General features: G+C 43.7%; 11 protein-coding genes and 2 non-coding genes across 13 annotated transcripts; 6 read left to right on the plus strand and 7 right to left on the minus strand.

Moving 5' to 3' along the window:
* Positions 1-42: 42 nt before the first annotated feature.
* Positions 43-4884, plus strand: DNF3 (aminophospholipid-translocating P4-type ATPase DNF3; the record flags this gene model as incomplete). Its single annotated transcript, XM_002554589.1, has 1 exon — positions 43-4884. The coding sequence occupies one exon, from the start codon at positions 43-45 to the stop codon at positions 4882-4884; it is 4842 nt and encodes a 1613-aa protein (XP_002554635.1).
* Positions 4885-5059: 175 nt separating this feature from the next.
* HLJ1 (type I HSP40 co-chaperone HLJ1) lies at positions 5060-5761 on the minus strand (the record flags this gene model as incomplete). The annotated part of the gene is made up of 1 exon (XM_002554590.1): positions 5060-5761. The coding sequence occupies one exon, from the start codon at positions 5759-5761 to the stop codon at positions 5060-5062; it is 702 nt and encodes a 233-aa protein (XP_002554636.1).
* A 1473-nt stretch (positions 5762-7234) lies between these two features.
* Positions 7235-10522, plus strand: POL3 (DNA-directed DNA polymerase delta POL3; the record flags this gene model as incomplete). The annotated part of the gene is made up of 1 exon (XM_002554591.1): positions 7235-10522. One exon carries the CDS (start codon positions 7235-7237, stop codon positions 10520-10522), a length of 3288 nt encoding a protein of 1095 aa, XP_002554637.1.
* Positions 10523-10592: 70 nt separating this feature from the next.
* Positions 10593-11831, minus strand: DUN1 (serine/threonine protein kinase DUN1; the record flags this gene model as incomplete). The annotated part of the gene is made up of 1 exon (XM_002554592.1): positions 10593-11831. The coding sequence occupies one exon, from the start codon at positions 11829-11831 to the stop codon at positions 10593-10595; it is 1239 nt and encodes a 412-aa protein (XP_002554638.1).
* A 463-nt stretch (positions 11832-12294) lies between these two features.
* On the minus strand, positions 12295-14526 carry CVM1 (Cvm1p; the record flags this gene model as incomplete). Its single annotated transcript, XM_002554593.1, has 1 exon — positions 12295-14526. The coding sequence occupies one exon, from the start codon at positions 14524-14526 to the stop codon at positions 12295-12297; it is 2232 nt and encodes a 743-aa protein (XP_002554639.1).
* Positions 14527-14781: 255 nt separating this feature from the next.
* On the plus strand, positions 14782-15147 carry ATG16 (Atg16p; the record flags this gene model as incomplete). Its single annotated transcript, XM_002554594.1, has 1 exon — positions 14782-15147. One exon carries the CDS (start codon positions 14782-14784, stop codon positions 15145-15147), a length of 366 nt encoding a protein of 121 aa, XP_002554640.1.
* Positions 15148-15768: 621 nt separating this feature from the next.
* On the minus strand, positions 15769-15871 carry KLTH0F10054r. The gene is made up of 2 exons: positions 15836-15871; positions 15769-15804 (listed from the first exon to the last, which is right to left on the minus strand). It is a non-coding gene; the product is annotated as a tRNA-Trp (tRNA).
* Positions 15872-16232: 361 nt separating this feature from the next.
* Positions 16233-16305, plus strand: KLTH0F10076r. Its single transcript has one exon. It is a non-coding gene; the product is annotated as a tRNA-Met (tRNA).
* A 115-nt stretch (positions 16306-16420) lies between these two features.
* GET3 (guanine nucleotide exchange factor GET3) lies at positions 16421-17470 on the minus strand (the record flags this gene model as incomplete). Its single annotated transcript, XM_002554595.1, has 1 exon — positions 16421-17470. The coding sequence occupies one exon, from the start codon at positions 17468-17470 to the stop codon at positions 16421-16423; it is 1050 nt and encodes a 349-aa protein (XP_002554641.1).
* A 249-nt stretch (positions 17471-17719) lies between these two features.
* Positions 17720-18721, plus strand: BUG1 (Bug1p; the record flags this gene model as incomplete). The annotated part of the gene is made up of 1 exon (XM_002554596.1): positions 17720-18721. The coding sequence occupies one exon, from the start codon at positions 17720-17722 to the stop codon at positions 18719-18721; it is 1002 nt and encodes a 333-aa protein (XP_002554642.1).
* Positions 18722-18789: 68 nt separating this feature from the next.
* Positions 18790-19257, minus strand: MRPS8 (mitochondrial 37S ribosomal protein uS8m; the record flags this gene model as incomplete). Its single annotated transcript, XM_002554597.1, has 1 exon — positions 18790-19257. The coding sequence occupies one exon, from the start codon at positions 19255-19257 to the stop codon at positions 18790-18792; it is 468 nt and encodes a 155-aa protein (XP_002554643.1).
* Positions 19258-19484: 227 nt separating this feature from the next.
* Positions 19485-20168, plus strand: AIM36 (Aim36p; the record flags this gene model as incomplete). The annotated part of the gene is made up of 1 exon (XM_002554598.1): positions 19485-20168. The coding sequence occupies one exon, from the start codon at positions 19485-19487 to the stop codon at positions 20166-20168; it is 684 nt and encodes a 227-aa protein (XP_002554644.1).
* A 49-nt stretch (positions 20169-20217) lies between these two features.
* SNU23 (U4/U6-U5 snRNP complex subunit SNU23) lies at positions 20218-20778 on the minus strand (the record flags this gene model as incomplete). The annotated part of the gene is made up of 1 exon (XM_002554599.1): positions 20218-20778. The coding sequence occupies one exon, from the start codon at positions 20776-20778 to the stop codon at positions 20218-20220; it is 561 nt and encodes a 186-aa protein (XP_002554645.1).
* Positions 20779-20834: the final 56 nt, after the last annotated feature.

The following is a 20834-nucleotide window of genomic DNA, read 5'->3' on the forward strand; positions in this document are numbered from 1 at the left end:
CATCAACAATCACATACAAGTACAAACTGACGAAGACCACTAATGGGACGAGGGAGTCGCAAAAGAGCGTTCTCCTTACGCACACAATTGTTCAATAAGCAGCTGCATGACAAATTCCAGCGAGATTACGAGGAAGAGCCGGAAATGGGTGATTGTGGGGATGGGAAGCGTGACAATTCAGCTCTGGAGCTGCTTGCAGGAGGCGCACAGCGTGTAACGGACTGGGTGCTACGAAGAAAGCGAGAGAAACACACTAAGGCCGGAAGAGTGATTCCTTTGGGCCTGGATCGCTTGGACCCTTTCTTCCGCACATTCGCCGGCGAGAATGCGGAGTTGTTAGACGAGCGATCTGGTAGATCGTATTGCAGCAACCTGATAACATCTTCACGCTACACCATATATTCATTCCTCCCACGCCAGCTATACGCACAGCTCTCACGTCTAGCCAATACATACTTCCTTATCGTGGCCATCCTGCAAATGATCCCCGGATGGTCTACCACGGGCACATACACCACAATTGTTCCACTGCTGATCTTTATGAGCATTTCGATGGCACGAGAAGCGTGGGACGACTTCCGCAGGCACAAGCTTGATAAAGAAGAGAATGACAAGCTCGCCAAAATGCTTATTATGGAGAGCGAAAAGTCCGACCACAGATTACGCGACGCAAGTGAGGGCGTAACTAGGACCAATAGTTTGTACTCATTGCCAGAGTGGCAACAAACTGCCACATCAACCAGCGCGCTCACCAACCCGGCCTCCGAGTTTGCTGATGAAGGTCATGAGATGGACACGAACGAAAGAGAAGAAGACTCTTTTAATAACTGGGAGCGCCTGCGGCGCAGGCATAGAATAAAAATCATTCAAAAGAAATGGAAAGACATCAAGGTTGGTGACTACGTGCTTTTGAACCAAGACGACTGGATCCCTGCCGATCTCTTGCTTTTGACCTGCGACGGGGAAAACAACGAATGTTTTGTTGAGACAATGGCTCTTGATGGCGAAACTAACTTGAAAAACAAGCAGCCGCTGACAGAAGTCAGCGAAATCATGAAAACTACAGAGGGCTTGGCCAAGTTCAAAGCAAAAGTTACAGTAGAAGACCCTAACATAGATCTACACAACTTTGAAGGTAACCTTGAATTGCTGGACGAGAACAGGAAACTTACTATAGGCCCTGACCATATCATTTATAGAGGAAGCATCATCAGAAACACTCAAAACGCCGTCGGTCTGGTTGTATTTACAGGCGAAGAAACGAAAATTCGAATGAATGCTATCAAAAACCCCAGAATCAAAGCTCCCAAGCTACAAAGGGCGATAAACATGATTGTGCTTTTTATGGTTTTCGTGGTGGCCTCCATGGCCTTATTTTCTTTTATGGGCCAAAGGATTATCAAAAAGAAAAACGTGGACAATGGCAGGGCATGGTATCTCTTCAGTGCGGATGCTGGCGTTGCCCCCACAGTCATGTCATTCATTATCATGTACAACACGTTGATCCCACTTTCTCTATATGTCACGATGGAAATCATTAAGGCAATGCAGAGCAAACTAATGGAGTGGGATATAGACATGTTCCATGCAGAAACAAATACGCCTTGTGAATCTCGAACTGCGACTATTTTGGAAGAATTGGGCCAGGTTTCCTACATATTCAGTGACAAAACTGGCACGCTCACTGATAATAAAATGGTTTTCCGGGGTCTCTCCGTATGTGGATCTTCATGGGTTCATGATAATGATCCACAGGAGCAAGAACTTGACCGCACTGAGTCGAACGAAAGCAAAACCATTGATGTTGTTTCAGTAGATGATAGGAGTTTCTTGAAGAACTTTCAGAACAGCGACGGCAACCAAGTCCAACGTCAGAGAACGTCTGTTGACTTCAAAGGAAATAGCTCGGCCATCTATACAGGCAGACCGAGTATTGCTTCTCGAGTCCAAAGTATGAGGAATAGCATGGAAGATTCAAGTAAAGTAAGAGAGCCTAGTGGAGATGGCGAAAACAATAAAGAGGCAAGATCATCTGCAGAGCTTATACACTACATTCAACAGAATCCTGACACTTACTTCTCTCAAAAAGCTAAATTTTTCATTCTTTCGCTGGCATTATGCCATACCTGCCTTCCAAAAAAGCCATCCGAAGGAGGAAATGATGACTCTGTCGAGTACCAGGCATCGTCGCCTGATGAGTTGGCTCTCGTCACCGCAGCCCGAGACTTAGGATATGCAGTCATGAACAAGAATGCAAACGTCCTATCAATCAAATCGTACCCTGATGGATTTGAGAGCGAGCCATTGATAGAGAACTTTGAGGTATTAAACTTCATTGAATTCAGTTCTCAGAGAAAGCGTATGTCTGTGTTGGTACGCCTTCCCCAGGAACCAAATCGCATACTTCTCATCTGCAAGGGCGCGGATAACGTTATTCTTGAAAGGCTTCACAACAGCGACCTCGCGAGTAAGAAAGTTTCAGAGCTTCAAGAATCCACTAACGAACGGAAGGCTGCTGAAGCTGATCTTGTTTTGCAGCAAAGAAAATCTCTTGAAATTGCTGCAACAGGTCGTCCTAGCACTTCACTGACACGTTCTTCAGTTAACAAACCAACCAGGGCTAGTTTGTCTTTGCAGGCTGTTAGGAAAAGTCTATCAAGGAGAAGCATGGGAAGCGGAGATCCAGAAGTTCAAATAAACTCTATCGATGACTTTTTGAGTAACGTTGAGCGCGCTAACAACGCAGTTACCGAAGTTTTCGCCAAAAGTAGAAAGTCTATGAATGAGCAACAGCGGGAGCGCTATATGCCTATTATGCAAAACTCACCAGGCTCTGCTTCAACTACTAACTCATCAGGCCAGATGCCTAAAACACCTACTGATGTTTTAGGAAGCCCACTACAAAACGATATCGAGTTGTATATCGGAAACGAAAACTTACTACAGAACGAAGAATTCGTATTAGAAAGGACTTTGCAAGCTATTGACGACTTCTCCACTAATGGTCTTAGAACTCTCCTTTACAGCTACAAGTGGATTGACATTGAGGAATATGAAATTTGGAACAAAGATTATCACAGCGCTAAAACGTCGTTAGAAAACAGAAAGGAAAAAATGCACTCCGTTGGAGAGCAAATGGAAACGTCATTACGCTTACTCGGTGTAACCGCTATCGAAGACAAATTGCAGGAGGGTGTTGCTGATGCCATCGAAAAAATCAGAAGAGCAGGCATAAAGATGTGGATGTTGACAGGCGATAAGCGAGAAACTGCCATCAACATTGGGTACTCCTGCAATTTGATCCACGACTATTCTACGGTTGTGATTTTGTCTGCGGAAGACGAAAACATATCTTCGAAACTAACTGCCGTTACTCAAGAGATCGACCGAGGAAATATTGCCCACTGTGTTGTTGTGATTGATGGTGGAACGCTGGGTAATTTCGAGAGTAATCCAACATTGATGTCTGTATTCGTTGAGTTATGCACCAAGACGGACTCTGTAATTTGCTGCAGAGCTTCACCATCTCAGAAAGCTCTAATGGTCACTCATATACGTAATACAGACAAAAAGCTGGTTACTTTGGCTGTGGGAGATGGTGCAAACGATATTGCTATGATTCAATCAGCCGATATAGGTGTTGGAATTGCCGGAAAAGAAGGTCTTCAGGCGTCAAGATCGGCTGACTATTCTTTAGGACAGTTTAGATTCCTTTTGAAGTTGCTACTGGTTCATGGTCGCTACAACTACGTCCGAACTTCAAAATTTGTTCTTTGCACATTTTACAAGGAGTTATTATTTTACCTTACGCAAATGATTTATCAAAGGCACACAATGTTTTCGGGAACTTCTCTTTATGAACCATGGTCACTCTCAATGTTTAATACACTTTTCACGTCATTGCCAGTGCTTTGCATTGGTATGTTTGAGAAAGATCTCAAACCAATGACCCTGCTTGCTATTCCTGAATTATACAGTATAGGACGTTTATCCGAAAGCTTCAACCTCAGAGTTTTTCTCTATTGGATGTTTCTAGCAGCATTGAACTCAGTAATCATAACGTTTCTGAACTGGAAGATATGGGCATTCTCTTCTCTGTTGGACAACACTATCTATCCAATCGGTGTTATAAACTTCACTGCCATTGTAACATTAGTGAATGTTAAGTGCCAATTTCTGGAGACCCACAATCGCAATATACTAGCAATATGCTCAGTTATAATCTCTGTCGGGGGTTGGTTGTTATGGTGTTGTTTGCTTCCTGGAATTTATTCTCAAGACGAAGCATACGATGTTTTAACTGGCCTGTACCACCAGTTTGGCCGAGACATTACATTTTGGTGCGCATGCCTTGTTCTGGTTGTTCTTCCTTTAATCATTGATGTCGTTTTTAAAACTGTCAAAATTATGATCCGCCCCTCTGATTCTGAAATCGCTATGGAGCTTGAGCAGAAAGATGAGGTTCGTAAAAAGTTGGAGTTCAAAGCATACAATGAACTCAAACAAGGTTGGACTTGGGATAGGGATCGCAGTACGTTTTCAAGGTATGCAGGCAAGGTTTTCAGAACTGGATCTGGAACTTTGGAACCCGATGCAAGTGGTAATCATACAAGATCAAGAAAAAACACGATACCAAGTGCCACTGAACTACCAGCAGGCTCCGCAAGTGAAGTAACAGTCCGCAGTGGAACAAAGTTTGACCCCGAAGAATACGAAATTCTTCCAAGCGGAAAGCTGATAAAGAGGTGCAAACCTGCATCTAATAACGGTCCCGAAGACAGACCGCTCACTCAAAAACTTGGCAAAAAGCTTCGTTTCAAAATCAAATCAAAAGAAGAAGACGTAGACGCTATCATCGCAGACCGCTTGAGAAGCTTGGAGTAACTGTAATAGCATATATATTTACATTGAACACTGCATTTATCCTCATTAAATTACTGTACAAATTTGAGATCGGTTCTGTCTTTAGTAACAAAATCACGCCAATCAGTTCCAACAGCTCTGGTTGTCGAAGAGTGAACGACAGACTCCAGTTGACTTCTTTGAGGGGCTGTGTTGATCAGGATCCGAAAAGAAGCCTTTCTAACATTGGCAAAAACAAGATAAAGAGTATAGGCACTAATATTCTTAGAATTTGTTGGGCCTCGCGCTGATCTTCCTGCTCTTGTTGCTGAGTTCCACGAGGCGCGCCACGCGCCCTTGGTGTACCATTTGTGTAGACTTTGAACCCGTTTGGACCGCCAAATGTGAAAGTGGTAGCTCCACCGCCCCCAAAAGGTCCTCCAAAGCCCCCTTGGAAAGGGCCCCCAAAAGGTCCTCCGAAACCACTGTTAAAAGGGTGTCCACCGCCTGCGGCACCCGCATTGAAAAGGAAGTCGAAGATGTCCTGGGGCTGCCCACCTGGAGCTCGCCTAAAGAACATGTTTTCAGGAGGGAACCCTGCAGTAGCCGTTGAGCGTCCTGAAGCGAAAGGGTCTCTTACTGGGCGCTCATCTGGGTCGTGCCCAACTTGGTCGAATATGCGTCTTTTCTGTTCGTCACTGAGCACCTCAAAGGCTCGGTTTATCCTCTTGAAGGCCTCGCTCGCTCTTGGGTGTTTGTTCTTGTCAGGATGCAGCTTGATGGCTAGTTTACGGTATGCCTTCTTGATCTCGTTGTCCGATGCCTCTCTTTCAATCTGAAGTACCTCGTAGAACGCATGCTTATCCTTCCCCAAAATAAACAGCGTCAACTCCTCCTGTTCTTTGGTGTATTCTGCCATTTCTTGATGTCTTCGTTCAATGCTCGCTTGCTAGCTCGTATTCTAGCGTAAAGATTCCTTTTTAAGTTCGATACGGCTGGTGAGGCTTGCTGAAATACTGCAGAAGAAAACGTCAAATATAATACAGGCCGTCAGAGCCAAACACCGTCTCACGATTAGCTGTTCTAGCTTCTTTGAGTTTTAGCCACAGTTAATCCAACAGAACCTTCCAAACGCCTTCTTTTCAACTATCAGAAGCTTCATTAAAATGCCGAACTAGAACATGTGTTCGAAACTAAACTGACGCAAAACTACAAAAACTTGAGGTGGCACCAAAACTCGAAGGCACAAATAGCGCCAGCTTCATATTTAGTGATCGATAAAAGGAGCGGGCTTTTATTAAAGTGCTGAATGTAGGGTGCGACTCTAAGTCGCTGATGCACCAATGTGTGGTCTACCTGATCAATGGCAGCGCCCTTTTGAGCACCTAGAGAGCACTATTTCTGTGATCTCAGTTATCAAGACCATGAACTGCGTAAACTTTTGCTGTCCGGACCTATCTTTTTATCATCCTCCAGCAGTTTTCGAGGTGCTTTCATGCGTTTGTCTTTGTATCACTTAACCCGTTAAAGTTGAGATCCCAGAACGCTTAACGCTTGTTGTGGAGCTCAGAGACATATAGATGAGCCAAAATCATGGGCATGTTCCCTAAATCCGATAAACGCCCATGGTTTTGAAAGAGGAGCTTCCGTGGCTATCGCTGTCACTTCTGCAACCATTAATAGAATACCTTGAGCCGTGGCGCACCCCCAACTTCAAGGTATTCGATAACCGGGCACCAGAGAGACCTGAGCTTGGCCATTCTGCAATTAAAATGCGACATGGTGATGGGAAATCTAAGCTCTACGAGGCAAACTTGTAAAGTCACAGGGGCGCCAAGTGCGGACGTCTGGACGGAACTTCCCTCTTCATATACGTATATAAAAGGCTGTCAAAGCCCACTACCGGTTTATTAGACGCTTACTACCGGACCACTGAGCGTTTTCTGTTGGGCTTTCATTCCGTTGACCTTTCGCTGTCATTGCGTATCTTTGACTCACAATGCTACTAGCAAAGTTGTAAGTAGCCCGTACTTAGTCAGGTGGCAAAGTTGGATGGAGAGTAAGCAAGAAAGTTGATACGCTCTGTAGGACTGGCTACGAAAATGTAACGCGTTTATAGCAGTTTGCCAGCCAATTGCATCACCATAGTATCTTGGTAGATCTGCTCTATTTTGAATCCTTTTTAAACTTGAAGGACTAGTTTTCTAACACCTCAATGTACAAAGTGCGTTTCATACGCTCAAAAGAAGGAGCTGCCCTTCCCCTGTGTAAAATACAATGCTTTGTTTAGGCTCATCGCTTTGATCTCATATATTGAAAAACGCGTTGTCAAAAGATTAACGTCCTTCTCTTCGCTCGCAACAAGCCAAAAAGCCACTAGCAAGGGAAAAAAATGGGTACTCAGAGTCTCAAAAGACCCGGGGAAGGCGAGCCCAAGGACCCAGAGAGCGTCGAAAGACGTATGAAGCCCCAATCGTTTGATCATAGCTCTTTGAGCGAGCCTGTATCGACCATTGAAATAATCCCGTCTGATAAGTTTAAGAAGCAGAAAACAGTCGGCTACAAGCCCAAAGACTCTACGAATGCATCACAGACACTGACTCCGACTCAGTTTGAGGAGCAGCTGTCTAGTATGGACCACGACACCGTAAACGCACAAGAGCATGGCCAGGAAAAGACTTGGTCACGTGAATCTCTGCCGTCGGACTTCTCTTCCCAGACACACTCCATTTCATTTCAGCAGCTTGACGCAGAACAGAGCTTTATACCTGGTTATGTCGACCAGAACACTTCTGCAGTTGTACGATTTTTCGGTGTAACGGATCAGGGACACTCGGTTTTGTGCAGTGTTACTGGTTTCAGGCACTACCTGTATGTGCCAGCACCAGCTGGATTTACGCAACAAGACATTCATGGATTCCTGGAGTATCTCAACAGCTCGTATGACAATACAGTTGACGAAATCGAAATAACTGCTCGTCAGTCAATCTGGGGATATTCAGGGACTGCAAAGCTGCCTTTTTTGAAAATATACACCAACAACCCTAACGCTATCAATAAACTAAGGACTGGATTTGAACGCGGGCACATAAATTATAATGACAGTTGGTTTTCAGGAGGCACAACTAGTTACGACAACATCGCATATCCTCTACGATTGATGATAGATTGCGGAATCACAGGTATGTCTTGGATAACACTTCCAGAAGGCAAGTATTCAATGACGCCTCCAAATCAGAAAGTGAGCACCTGTCAGCTAGAAGTTCGGATCAACTTTAAAGATCTAATAGCTCGGCCAGCGGAGGGCGAATGGTCGCACTCGGCTCCATTAAGAATTCTCTCCTTTGATATCGAGTGTTCTGGCAGAGTTGGCGTATTCCCGGAGCCTGATGTTGATCCAGTCATCCAAATTGCGAACGTTGTTAGTGTCGCGGGGAGTTCAAAATCGTTCATTCGAAACGTTTTTACAGTGAATAGCTGCTCGCCTATTACAGGGTCGCAAATATTTGAACACAAGACTGAAAATGAGATGCTTAAACACTGGCGTCAATTCGTGGTCGAGACAGATCCAGATGTCATAATCGGCTATAACACTGCCAATTTCGACTTGCCATATCTTATCGATAGGGCGCGTGCTCTAAAAATCGAGGAATTCCCATACTTCGGAAGATTATCAAATGTTAAACAAGAGGTGAAAGAGTCTGTGTTTTCTTCAAAAGCGTACGGAACGCGGACATCAAAGAATATTAACATCGACGGTCGACTACAGCTCGACCTGTTCCAGTTCGTACAGCGAGAGTACAAGTTGAGATCCTACACTTTGAACGCGGTTTCGGCTCACTTTTTAGGAGAGCAGAAGGAGGATGTTCATTACAGCATTATTAGCTCACTGCAAAATGGGGATTCGGAGACTCGGCGACGCTTGGCGGTTTACTGTTTGAAAGATGCGTTTCTTCCTTTACGACTCATGGAAAAACTTATGGCTTTGGTCAACTACACGGAAATGGCGCGTGTCACGGGTGTTCCCTTCTCTTACCTTCTTTCTCGTGGTCAACAAATCAAGGTAGTTTCTCAACTGTTCCGTAAATGTCTCCAAATTGACACCGTTATCCCAAACATGCAATCCCAAGGTTCGGATGAGCAATATGAAGGTGCTACTGTCATCGAGCCGATCAGAGGGTACTATGATCTACCGATCGCAACCTTGGATTTCAATTCTCTTTACCCGAGTATCATGATGGCGCATAACCTATGCTACACGACTCTCGCAAGCAAAACAACGGTCGAAACCCTTAAACTGAAAAAGGACGAGGAATATATTATAACTCCCAATGGGGACTACTTTGTCACATCAAAAGTGCGTAGCGGAATCTTACCAGAAATTTTGTACGAGTTGATTAATGCCAGAAAGAGGGCCAAGAATGATCTGAAGGCGGAAAAAGACCCTTTCAAGCGTGATGTGTTGAATGGTAGACAGCTCGCTTTGAAAATTTCGGCGAATTCGGTCTATGGATTTACTGGTGCGACTGTCGGGAAACTACCGTGCTTAGCAATTTCTTCATCCGTTACTTCGTTTGGTCGTACTATGATTGAAAAGACCAAAGAAGCCGTCGAGGAAAAATACTCATTGAAGAACGGGTTTAAGCATGACGCGGTGGTGGTTTATGGTGATACAGACTCTGTGATGGTGAAATTTGGCACACATGATTTGGCTGAGGCGATGGAACTCGGCACCGAAGCTGCTGCATACGTTTCTTCACTTTTCAAGAATCCTATAAATCTAGAGTTTGAAAAAGCATACTTTCCTTATTTGCTTATAAACAAAAAACGGTACGCTGGTCTATACTGGACAAATCCAAACAAGTATGATAAGCTTGACCAAAAAGGGCTGGCATCTGTCCGTCGTGATTCTTGCCCTCTGGTTTCAATTGTTATGAACAAAGTGCTCAAAAAAATCCTAATCGATCGGGACGTTGATGGTGCACTTAAGTTTATCAAAGAGATTATCGAAGAAATTTTACACAATCGAGCTGACATTTCGAAGCTTATTATATCAAAAACGCTTGCTCCAAACTACACAAACCCCCAGCCTCATGCCGTTCTGACTGAGCGCATGAAGAAGAGAGACGGAACTGGACCTAATGTAGGAGATCGAGTAGATTACGTTGTTATTGGTGGAAATGACAAGCTTTACAATAGAGCTGAGGATCCTCTTTATGTGTTGGAACACAATATCCAAATAGATTCAAAATATTATTTGACAAACCAGCTTCAGAATCCTATTATAAGTATCATTGCACCAATTATTGGGGAAAAACAGGCAAATTCCATGTTCGTTGTTAAATCCATAAAAATTAGTACAGGAAACGCTAAGGGTGGTTTAATGGGATTTATAAAGAAAGTGCAAACTTGCAAAGGCTGTAAAGGACCGCTCAAAAAAGGTGAAGGTCCTTTGTGTAAAAACTGTTCTTCAAGGTCGGGAGAGCTTTATGTGCGTGCTCTTTACGATGTTAGAGACCTTGAAGAAAAGTTTGCGCGGCTCTGGACTCAATGTCAACGTTGTTCTGGAAGCCTGCATAATGAAGTTCTTTGCTCTAACAAAAACTGTGACATTTTTTACATGAGAGTGAAAGCTAAGAAAGAGCTTCAGGAAAAGGTTGAAGAACTTGGTAAGTGGTGATGCACTGACTCCCGAAACTTCAATTATAATAATTTTCAGCGGCTTACGCCGTGCCTATTTATGTACGTAATCAATGAAGGCTTGACATCTCGGAGTAGGTTTTCGGAATTTTGCCAACTTCGGCTGACTTTCGCTGTAAGGGAAGGGCTGTTGCCCTCGTTGTTTGAGGGGCATGAGAAAACCACGGATGCTCGATTGTTTTTTGTATGTCATATCTCAAAGCAGGGTTAACTACCAATAGGTTTGATATCAAGTGTAAACAAGAGTCGTCAATGTCATCCCAATACGGCGAATAAAATGCAAATTTGCCCTGTAATATCTGCTCTTTCATAGAGGGCGGCGCCAACTGCTCGCTAAAGGGCGGAAATCCGCACAGGCATACGTACAATAGAACGCCAGCGCTCCATAAATCGACCCTTGAACTATAACCCGTTTTTCTCAAGACTTCAGGAGCAACATAGGACGGCGTCCCACATAATGTGTTGGTAAATTGCAATTCGCCAATAAATTTTGCCAATCCAAAATCAGCTATTTTGATGGTGATATCTATTTCATCATCGTCCCAAGGCCCCATTTGTTGCTCATCCTGGTACCGCCGCCTCCGAATACTCAAAAGAATATTCTCGGGTTTAATGTCTCGGTGAATTATATTCTTTGCATGCAAGTATTTTAGACCATTCAAGATTTGTTTAAAAATAGCGTTTGTCTCTTCTTGTCGCAACTTCGTTTTTCTGACAATACGGTCAAATAACTCACCATCACTGACCTTCTCTAAAACCAAGTATGTTTGGATCTGTGCTTTGCTTACAGGCTCCACGAACCTGTCAATCAACTTAACAATATTTTTATGCTGTATGCTCATGAGGATTTTTGTTTCTTCTCGGAATTGCCTTGTCTTTTTCTGGTCGTCGTTCTGTTGAGGGTGGAAGATCTTCACAGCAACAACATCGCCACTATCCTTATCCGTTGCCTCTTTAACAATTGCATAATGGCCCGAACCAAGTTCTTTCCCGGGAATGTATCTGTCAAAAAAGCTCCGCCTCTGCAACGATAGAGGTCTCTTCATTGGGGTCTGGCTGCTCAAGGTTGGTCTTTTAAAAAGGTCATTGACTTCTTCTTTCCCGGGGGATTCTGTAGAAGTTTGCGGGTCCTTCTCTTCCCTTCCATCAACCAAGTACTTGAACAAAAACGAACAACTTCTTCCAAATACGATTCTGTCTCCATTTCTCAAAATATAATCCTTTTTAACAAGCCTATTGCCGTTGACAAAAGTGCCATTTCTGCTTCTGTCAACTATGTTGACAAGCATGCGATTTGACCCATCCAATTCCACTGCAAGGACGTTGAGTTCACAGTGAAGGGTGGAAATGTCTGGCTCAAGTAATGCGATATCACAAGATCGACTCCGACCAATTGTTGTCAGAGATTTACTCGATACGGTATACTTCCCTTCTTTTCCTGGAATCAAGCTTACCAAAACGGCAATTGTGTCATCAGCGTTTTTTATCCCGTCTGCTTGGGTCTGTGGGCGCTTTCCGTCGGAAGGATGCAGTTCATTTGACAGTTGCTGCGATTAATTTTTATGTTAGCATTCAACCCCTAGCAATATTCTTCAACATTTTGGCATTTTTAGAACTTTTCATAATAACATACTCTTTTCAATGTACTAGCCATCTCCCAAACTGCTCAGGGTACTGCAACTTTTGTTTTACTTTTGCTTCGCGACTTGATCCGCTAAATTGTTCTTATGTCCAGAATAAATCTCACAATAGTCAACATTTGGTACGATTCATGTCAGATTGAAAGCGCACACTAGATGGGTAGAGGGAAAGAAAGCTTAGGATACGCTGAAGTTGTTTGAGTGCTTTAGTAGGAGGTTTCCAGTCATGATAGACTTCCCATAACTCCCTCAATCTGCTCAAAGCTTCGTCATTGGTTCGCCTAAAGCGGGTCGGGGAATAATCAATTAACTTGGCTGAAGCGGGTTGCCGAGATAGTAAGAAGAGAAGCTTGGGAAGAGTCTGCTCGGGAAGATTGCGAAGGTCAGTAAAGAACGAAAAGAAACTGTGTAGCTGCCAGACAAGATCATATTGACTTCGACTGCTGAGAATGCTAGACGTTTCTGCAGAACCTGTAGTGAACGCCAACTTTCTCGGTTCGAGCAATGTCGTGGTTTTGACTATATCAAGAACAAATGCACTGTACACCTGGGAATCCTCAAACATTCCGCTTTTTATTTTGATATGCTCGGGTGATTGTCGCGTGGCCTTGTAAAGAATGTATTCCAATTGATCAGCAACATTGCCAACTACAGCGGGCAAGCCGCCGTCTTTCGCAACATCGAATGTCTTCCATTTCAAATCCATTTCTTGAAGCCAGGCTTTGAGCTCATATTGCTGTTGTTTCTTTAGTGTTGCGGGAAGCGTATGCTGGTTAAATGATCGAGATATAAAAAAGGGACTTATCATTTTCGTCATAATCGCGGCTTCTTCATAGCCTAGGTTTACTGCCGTAATAAGGTCTCTTATCAAACAAATCTCAAAAAGCCGGTCTTTGGGAATATCAAGCTGTCGCTGATGGAAAAACGGCTGCGCCGAAAACTCATCTTTAGTTGGAAGAAACTTGTCCGCTTTTTTCAGGTCCATCCCCAAATCTGAACCAGAGAGCCATACATGCCTTATAATATTTGGATGTTGATAGTCTATTGCAAGTTTTTGGCCTACCGTCATAAAACTCTCATACAGTTTTCCCATAAGTACCAACTTAGCGCTAGCGCAATTTTGAAATAGCCAGTCAAGAGCTTCCCGAACTTGCTTTGACTTTGGAGAGTTTAGATCTTTGTATTCGGATATTTGGCTCAAAATTTCCTGTTGGATGCGGGTGCAACCTTGAAACAAAACCTTTTCCCTATTGGCTTGGTAGTTGGCGGACGCTGGGTCTATGGTTATGTCAGAACTATGATCCCAGAATTGATATCCGCCTAAGCATGATTCAAGACAGAGCAATCCTACCGACGGAACTTGCTTCATACCAAAGCCGTGCGCATCTTCCAGCATTCGTTTTGCAACCATGATTTGAAGCGGGACACTGTGGTATAATCCGTTAAACAGTAGTAGACATGTTCCATCAAACTGATGGCGCCAATTTTTCAGTAACTGCGTACACTCTTCAAAGCACTCTTCCAGCGGCTTCTGATCGAGTGGAACTTCCAAGGAAAAAGCCAAAACTTGTTGAGGCGAAAAATCCTTTAAAGACGCCGATAGTTTCAATGAGAGGTGCCTTGCAGAACACATCTTCCCAAGAGTAATCTTCCGATATCTATCCGGCAAATTACCCACAAAAGAGATGACTACAACTTTCTTCTCTTTAAGCCTTGAATGCGCGGGTCCACTTCTAAGGTATGTGTGCCTTTCGCTTGGGAAGTTGTAGTAATTCCTAAAGGCGGTGACAACTTTATTAAACGTATTGCGCTCATGATACAGCTCTTCTGGAACTGTGTTCGGTAAGAGAGTCGAATTTTCAACCATAAAGCGAGGACAGTCAGATTTTGAAATAGGAAACTTGGTAAGCGGTAGAGGACACACTGATGAACCAGTATTATATACGCTCAGCTCTCCCGGCTGCTGTAAGGTAAGATCAGCGCTTGAAGAGCTGGTTATATCTTCAAACCAACACCACGTATCAGCTTTCTTTACAATGCCCTGTTGTGCCTCAAGCTCCAACAGCTGAATTTGTTTAGCGTTGAGATTTGCGTAGTCAGCCAAATCTTTGATGTCCACTGCCTCATCCTGCGGCGGAAAAGAGAATGACGGCAATCGTTGTGCCAAGCCTGAGAGCCAGGGAGTAGGTACTTGCTCATCGCTCCTTTTAGACTCTTCCGGGTTGGTTCCGTTATTGTTTGCCTGATTAAAGAATCCCCTAAGTGGTGCACTCATCCATTTGGCCCACGTAGAATTTTGATCATCATGGTCCGTTCCTTCAGCGTTCGGACTTTCTTCCGTCATCTCAACATATGCACTTAAGCTGAATTAGGTTATCGGGTAATTTAAACGATTTATTTGAAAGCCCAATGGCGACGATAATGATAGCGCCTACTGTCTCTATATTCTTGTAAACCTGTATGTTGGTCCTTTTTCCGTTTGAAAGATGAGCGGAAGATTCCCAGTGTTGAATTTCCCTTAAGCAAAACAAAAGGGTTCATAAACGCCCAGGAGCTGCTACAGACACAGGCTGGGGATTAGTTCTATTGACATGGCAAGATGAGCGGGCTTTTACTGGAACGGTTACAAGAGCGGGATTCAATTGAGAAGAACTTTTCGGAGCTCTTCAGTGAGCCTTTTGTGGACCAAAAAGCTCCGTCTCGCAAAGCATCGGAAGACCAACTGGCGGCCCTCAAGTCGGAGTTAGAGAGTAAAGATAGAGAGATTAGCGACCTCAAGGCGACTTTGAAACTTAAGAGCAAGGACACGGAGCATCTTAATGATGAAATCATCACACTCAACATAGAGAATAACCTACTGGAAGAACGTTTGAACAAAACAAAAGCAGAATACGATGAGATTGTGCAGAGATGGCTCAAAAAAGTCCAGCAAGAAGCGAATGTTATGAATGATACTCTCAAATAATGGAATGCATACCGTATTGCCTTTTCAGTCACAAAAGTTACATACCCATCGCGCACACAATCAATGGCAAGGCAGTATCATCTGCTTTGTTGGTGATTCAGAAATCAAAATGCATTGATGGTAGCTGATCTGGTTAGCTTCGCAGCGCACAGCCCAAAAACAGCCAAGCTTTGCGAGCTAGTTCATTGGTCTACTGTTACGCTCCCATGCAGTTCGCTTGCAATTCATCACCTCTACGTGCTGCAAGCTTGCGTGACTATTTCAATAGCGAGCCATTTGCCGCAGCTCTATAAAAATCAGTCGAACCTCACAGAAGTCGAACGCTACAAAGCTTGAAGGCCACACCTAAAGAACAGGGTTGCCTGTGCTATTCCAGAATCGCACCAATCATTGAATAAAACGAGCCTTGTATGTAATATTCACCAGTAGTTTCTTATAACAAAAAATAATAATTGAAGGAGCCATCCTTGAGGAATCAGTACCGTTGTTTAGAAGGCTTTCAATCCAGAAACTTGAACAACTGTAGCCAATTAGTGGGATTCTGCACATTGTGTGACGCAGTAACTTATTCGGTTGATGCATCTGAAATTTCAGAAGGTGGTCCAAAAAATATTCAAAAAATGAAACGGACAGGAATTGAACCTGCAACCCTTCGATTGCAATTGTTTCCTTGGTAACCAGAATTTAACTGGAGTCGAAAGCTCTACCATTGAGCCACCGCTTCATTTGTTGAAGAACAGTCCAAGTAGTAAGTATTAGACGAAAGAACTGTGTGATATGATCCTCATAAGAATGGCGCCGGCATTTATTAGGGGTGGAGGGGAATTATTGACGAATAGAAGGCGAGGTCTTCATTTAAATGGCTTGCAACAAAAATAGTGAGTTTGCGCATAAATACGCAAAGCGATGCTAATGAACCATAATTATAAAGGGCACGTATCATTAGTTTGCGTATATTTATATATTTATATATATTTTTGACCGTTGGTGATGTTAGCAGCTTATATCAAATCAATATTAAAAGCATTTCCCCTGTGTACCCTTTTAGATCATATAGCTGTACGTTCCGCAGTACACTCCCATAAGCTTCAGTAGCTCAGTCGGAAGAGCGTCAGTCTCATAATCTGAAGGTCGAGAGTTCGAACCTCCCCTGGAGCACTATTTTTGGTCCCCGATTTTCCTACATCTATCGACTAATTTGGGGACACACAAGTTGAGTGATTCAATTTGGCGTGGTACACTACACATGCTGTATTAAATATGAGCTACTATATCATTTTTGCTCCTCGAGCTCGTAAATGATCTTGTTATCAGCCACGGGATCGTACTCTTTGTTCAAAAACTGAGAAAACTTCTTCAGGTTGTTCAAGCCTCTAATTTCTCCAGCACACAAGGGCATCTTCACGACGTGGAAGTCGTCGTAAAGTTCACCAATTTGGTCCAGGTATTTCTTTTGCATGTTCCATCTGGCTTGGCATCTTCTGCAGTTGTGTTCAGCATCGTCGTCAGCAAAAAGCAGCTGATTAACAATAATCGAGTTCACGTCCATCTCGTATGACATCAGTTCTTGAATGAGACGCTCTGTTTCGTACAGAGACAGGAACTCACTAATGCAAACACAAACGAAAGTGGTCATGTCAGGGTTAGTGAACTGCTCTCTTATCTTTTCAACGTTCGCTTTAAGCTCATCCACTTTTCCCATGATATCCATGTTCTGGCCGCCACCGGTGAGCGAGTTCAGCATAGGACCGAATCGGCCTGCTATCTCACCAAACTTTTGCAGAAGCTGCGAAAGTGTCTGTGGTAGTTGTAGGAAACGCAAGGTGTGTCCCGTTGGAGCTGTGTCAAAAATCACAGTGTCGTACTTTTCGCCTTCTCCTTCTTCCTGTCTTTTAATATGCTTCATCACTTCCATAAACGAGAGGGCCTCATCAATGCCCGGAATTGACCCAGTTAACTCAGCTAAGCCACCGCCTTGTAGAAGATCACTAAAACCGTCGTTCTTGTCGTTTTGCGCAACAGACATGTCGTTCATGTCTTTCAAGGCAGCAGATGGATCAATTTCCATACATGAAAGGTTGTCCATCCCGGTCACTTTTCTGGCGTCCTTGCCGAATTTCTCCCCAAACGCGTCACTCAAGTTATGCGCTGGGTCTGTCGAAATAAGTAGAAACTGTTTCTTTGGCTGCGCCAGAGCCATTTGGATTGAAATCGAGCAAGAAGATGTTGTCTTTCCCACACCACCTTTTCCGCCAACAAAAATCCATTTGTGAGTGGTGGAGTTGATCAACTCCTTCAAATTTGGCTCAGCAATAAGGTCCATATCGAATTTACTATTAAGAATAGCTTAAGCGGAAGTTTAGGAACTGTATAGAACCGGCTTAATTGTCCGCAGAGTGGTAAATCTGGGCTTCATTTTTCAACATTAATTGTGAATTCCATCATTTTCTACTAAGGGTGTAACCTAAAGCTGGCAACAGCTGTATTCGCAAACAGCCCTGAATAGTCTGCGCATCAGGAGCGTCAATAGTACGGCGTTTGAAGGCTTACGATAATCGAGAAAAGGTTCGAAATGTCTGAAGAGGAGGAAAAAAGGCTGAAACAGCTTGAAGAGGCCAGGAGAAGGGTTCAGGAGCTGAAAAACAAGAAGAAGAAGAAAGACAAGAAGAAGAAAACAAAGGGTGAAGAGAACGAATCTGAGGTCGGAAACGCTAGCGAGAACACCAGCGAGGCTGTTGAGGAGCGTGTTGATGTGGCGCCTGATGCGAATGCAGCCCACTCTGATGATACTGCAGAAAAACTAGACAACCGCGCCCCAGAGATAGTCAATGTTGAAAGTAGTGTAGAAACACAGGAGAGCGAAGGTACCTCCGAGGCATTGAGCGTGCCAAAAAATGACGTGCAGGAAGTTGAAACAGCAACTACGGAGAATGAAGAAAAAGGCGCTGAAGAAGGTCTGATCAATGAAGAAGAAAAGCACAAAGATGAAGAACAGGCGGATGTTGAGGTTGAAAATGCTCAAAGTGCTGAGGATAACACAGTTGAGGCAGCACTGGAAGGTACGGGCCAAAATTCTGCAGAGACTGAAACTATTGTCGAGCAACAAAGATCTGATGATCAAGCCACTGAGTTATTCTCTAGCGATAACGATAACAAGGACTCCGACTTCCTTACAGAACTACAGAGGGAGAACGATCGTCTGGCTCTCATAGATCTTGAGAAGCAAGTTTCCGAGCTCAGCTCTCAACTACGCAGCTTGAAGTTTGTTAACATGGAACAAGAAACAACAGTCGAAGAGTTGCAGGAACGTGTACATGAACTCGAACAAGAAGTGAGCGTATCTCAACAAGAACTTGCTTCTGTAAAGCAGGAGTTAATGCAGGAAAAGCAAAAAACAGCCAGAAGTGCCGCCTCCACGGAGCCTTCTCTTTTGCAAACACGCTCGTCTACTTTCAGCCCGTATGCCAATAATAACCCAGTTGTAGATAGAGCCGCGATTGACAAGTGGAAAAACTGGAATGTGGACATGACAGCGTGGCGGAGTATCGGCTCGGGGCCTGTCGTACATTTTTAACTTACCAAATTATATACAAAGTGTACAATAAATGCTATCTACATGCGCTTCGAGATGTCGGAGGAATATTACTTTATGCGGCACAGAACCTCTCCACCAACCTTCCTAGCAACTGCCTCGTTAATGTCAAGCAAGTCCTTTCCGCACCGTACCAGCATGAGTTCACCAGGCTGAAGGGGTTTGATTAATCTAACAGTCTTTCCCGTGCAGAGCTGCTTCAAGTCATCGTACGGAAGCTCTATTCTGAGATTTGGTTTTGAGATCAGTCGACAAGTACTAATCACAGGTTTATTTTCCCTATATTTCAACCCAACCCACAGTCTACGAGTAGAAATATTGTCTGGTGTAACCTCTACCGCGCTGGCATCAGGACCTTTAGTCGAACCTCTTTGGAGAGTGGAGAGAAACCCATGTTTGTACAAATTGTAAGCAAAGTTCAAATGCAGTCTTGTGTACGGAATTGAGGTCAATGATGCCCTTGCTCTTGAGCAGTTTTGAAGGTGGGCACAAACGTTTGCCAAATGCACCAATGACATGCTTAAAACAGGATCTGGTATCCAGCTCAACTGGGCGAAGGCTCACTTAACAATTAGGTTTTCGCAGTAAGTATGTAATTCATCAAATTTTCCCGAGACTAATTAATGGAAATATCAATATAAACGAAATAACAAGTTCCCAGAAGTTTGGGCCTAATGTCAAATACCTGTTCATCCTCTAAATCAAACAGATTTTATCTTTTAACTTGACTAACGCTCCTCATAGCATGCTGCCTGTCCGAAGCGCAAGAAACTGGCTAACTTTGCGGAATTCGTGGCTATTGCTGCGAAATGCTGGAAGAAGAAGCTTTTATTCGACTAAACCTAAGGCTCCAAGAAAAGATGAATTGCCTAGTTTCACAAAAATCGCGCTGGTTGGAGTCGTGGGCACAATTATTTTCGCTGAAGCGGTGAAGTCTTTGGACAAAAATCAGCCCAAAAACTCATACTCCGAATCTGAATACGCAGAGGTTGTTAAAAACATGAAACGAAGAAAGGTAATGTTTTCTCCTGGAGAGCTCAAGGTGCAGATAGCAGTTCAGGGCGTGAATCCAGGAAATTTCCACGATCGTGGTAGAATCGTTGAGCCTTTTGAAGTTGCAGAGACTTATAGGAAGATGGACAATGATAGGTATCAGCCGCTACTAAATGACCTCAGAGACACATACGGCGACCAATATGTCCAAAATCTCCCCCAGGGGCTGCTTGTCATGTTGATTGGCAGGTACCTGAAAGATACTTGCCAAAAGGGGGACAGCGTTTTAGTTGTCGACTTCCCTCTTGATATGAGTGATGCGATCAAGTTTGAGAATGAGATATCGGTTGTTGACAAGGTGCTTTTCAACTCTCCTGAAGCCGATAGCGATTTGGCCAAATATTACCAAACTGTCAACAAAGTTGAGATTCTCTAGGCCTGTATGGCGCACAACCTACCATTTTGTAAATAGTAAGACAGAATTGTCATTTTTTGGTGCTCCCAAATCCTGTAAATCCCATTATCTTGTTAACTCCATCAGAAAGGGGTAAATTTTCTTCAGCAACCTTCTTCTTCTCTGACTTGAGCTTTTTCGCAGGTCGTGAGTCCTGCCGATTCTCCTTGAGGAAATCGCGTATCAAGTTAGAGTAAACCTCTTCAAACTCCTGTACAGTTACATCTTCATTATCTCTCAAGTCCAAAATGAGTGACTCTCCGAAAGTTAGCTCGAATTTAATTTGATGCGTTTTGTGATTCAAGTGATTCACGAATTGAAGCGTATCTTTGAAAGTCAAGTCGCACAACTCACAGTAAAAGCCAAACTGTTTGCCCTTTTTGTAGGAAGTTATCGTTGGAGCCAGTACTCTCTCATTCGAGTTCTGTGTTGCTTCTGCTACTAACAAGGCGTGGTTGGAGTATCGAGTCTTTAGCTTTTCTAGCTGCTGAGGGTTCAGCTTTTCAGCTATTGTTGCCAGCTTTCCTCTCGATTCACGCTCAAGTTCCGCATACTCATCACGATCCCAAGTCCTCCTTCCGAAGTTAGACATGGTATAAGCGGCTAATATCACGCTTCTTGAAACTGTTGTCTACAGAAAATGTAGCA

This window comes from Lachancea thermotolerans, assembly GCF_000142805.1.
Source record: "Lachancea thermotolerans CBS 6340 chromosome F complete sequence".
Classification (NCBI taxonomy): Eukaryota; Fungi; Ascomycota; class Saccharomycetes; order Saccharomycetales; family Saccharomycetaceae; genus Lachancea; species Lachancea thermotolerans.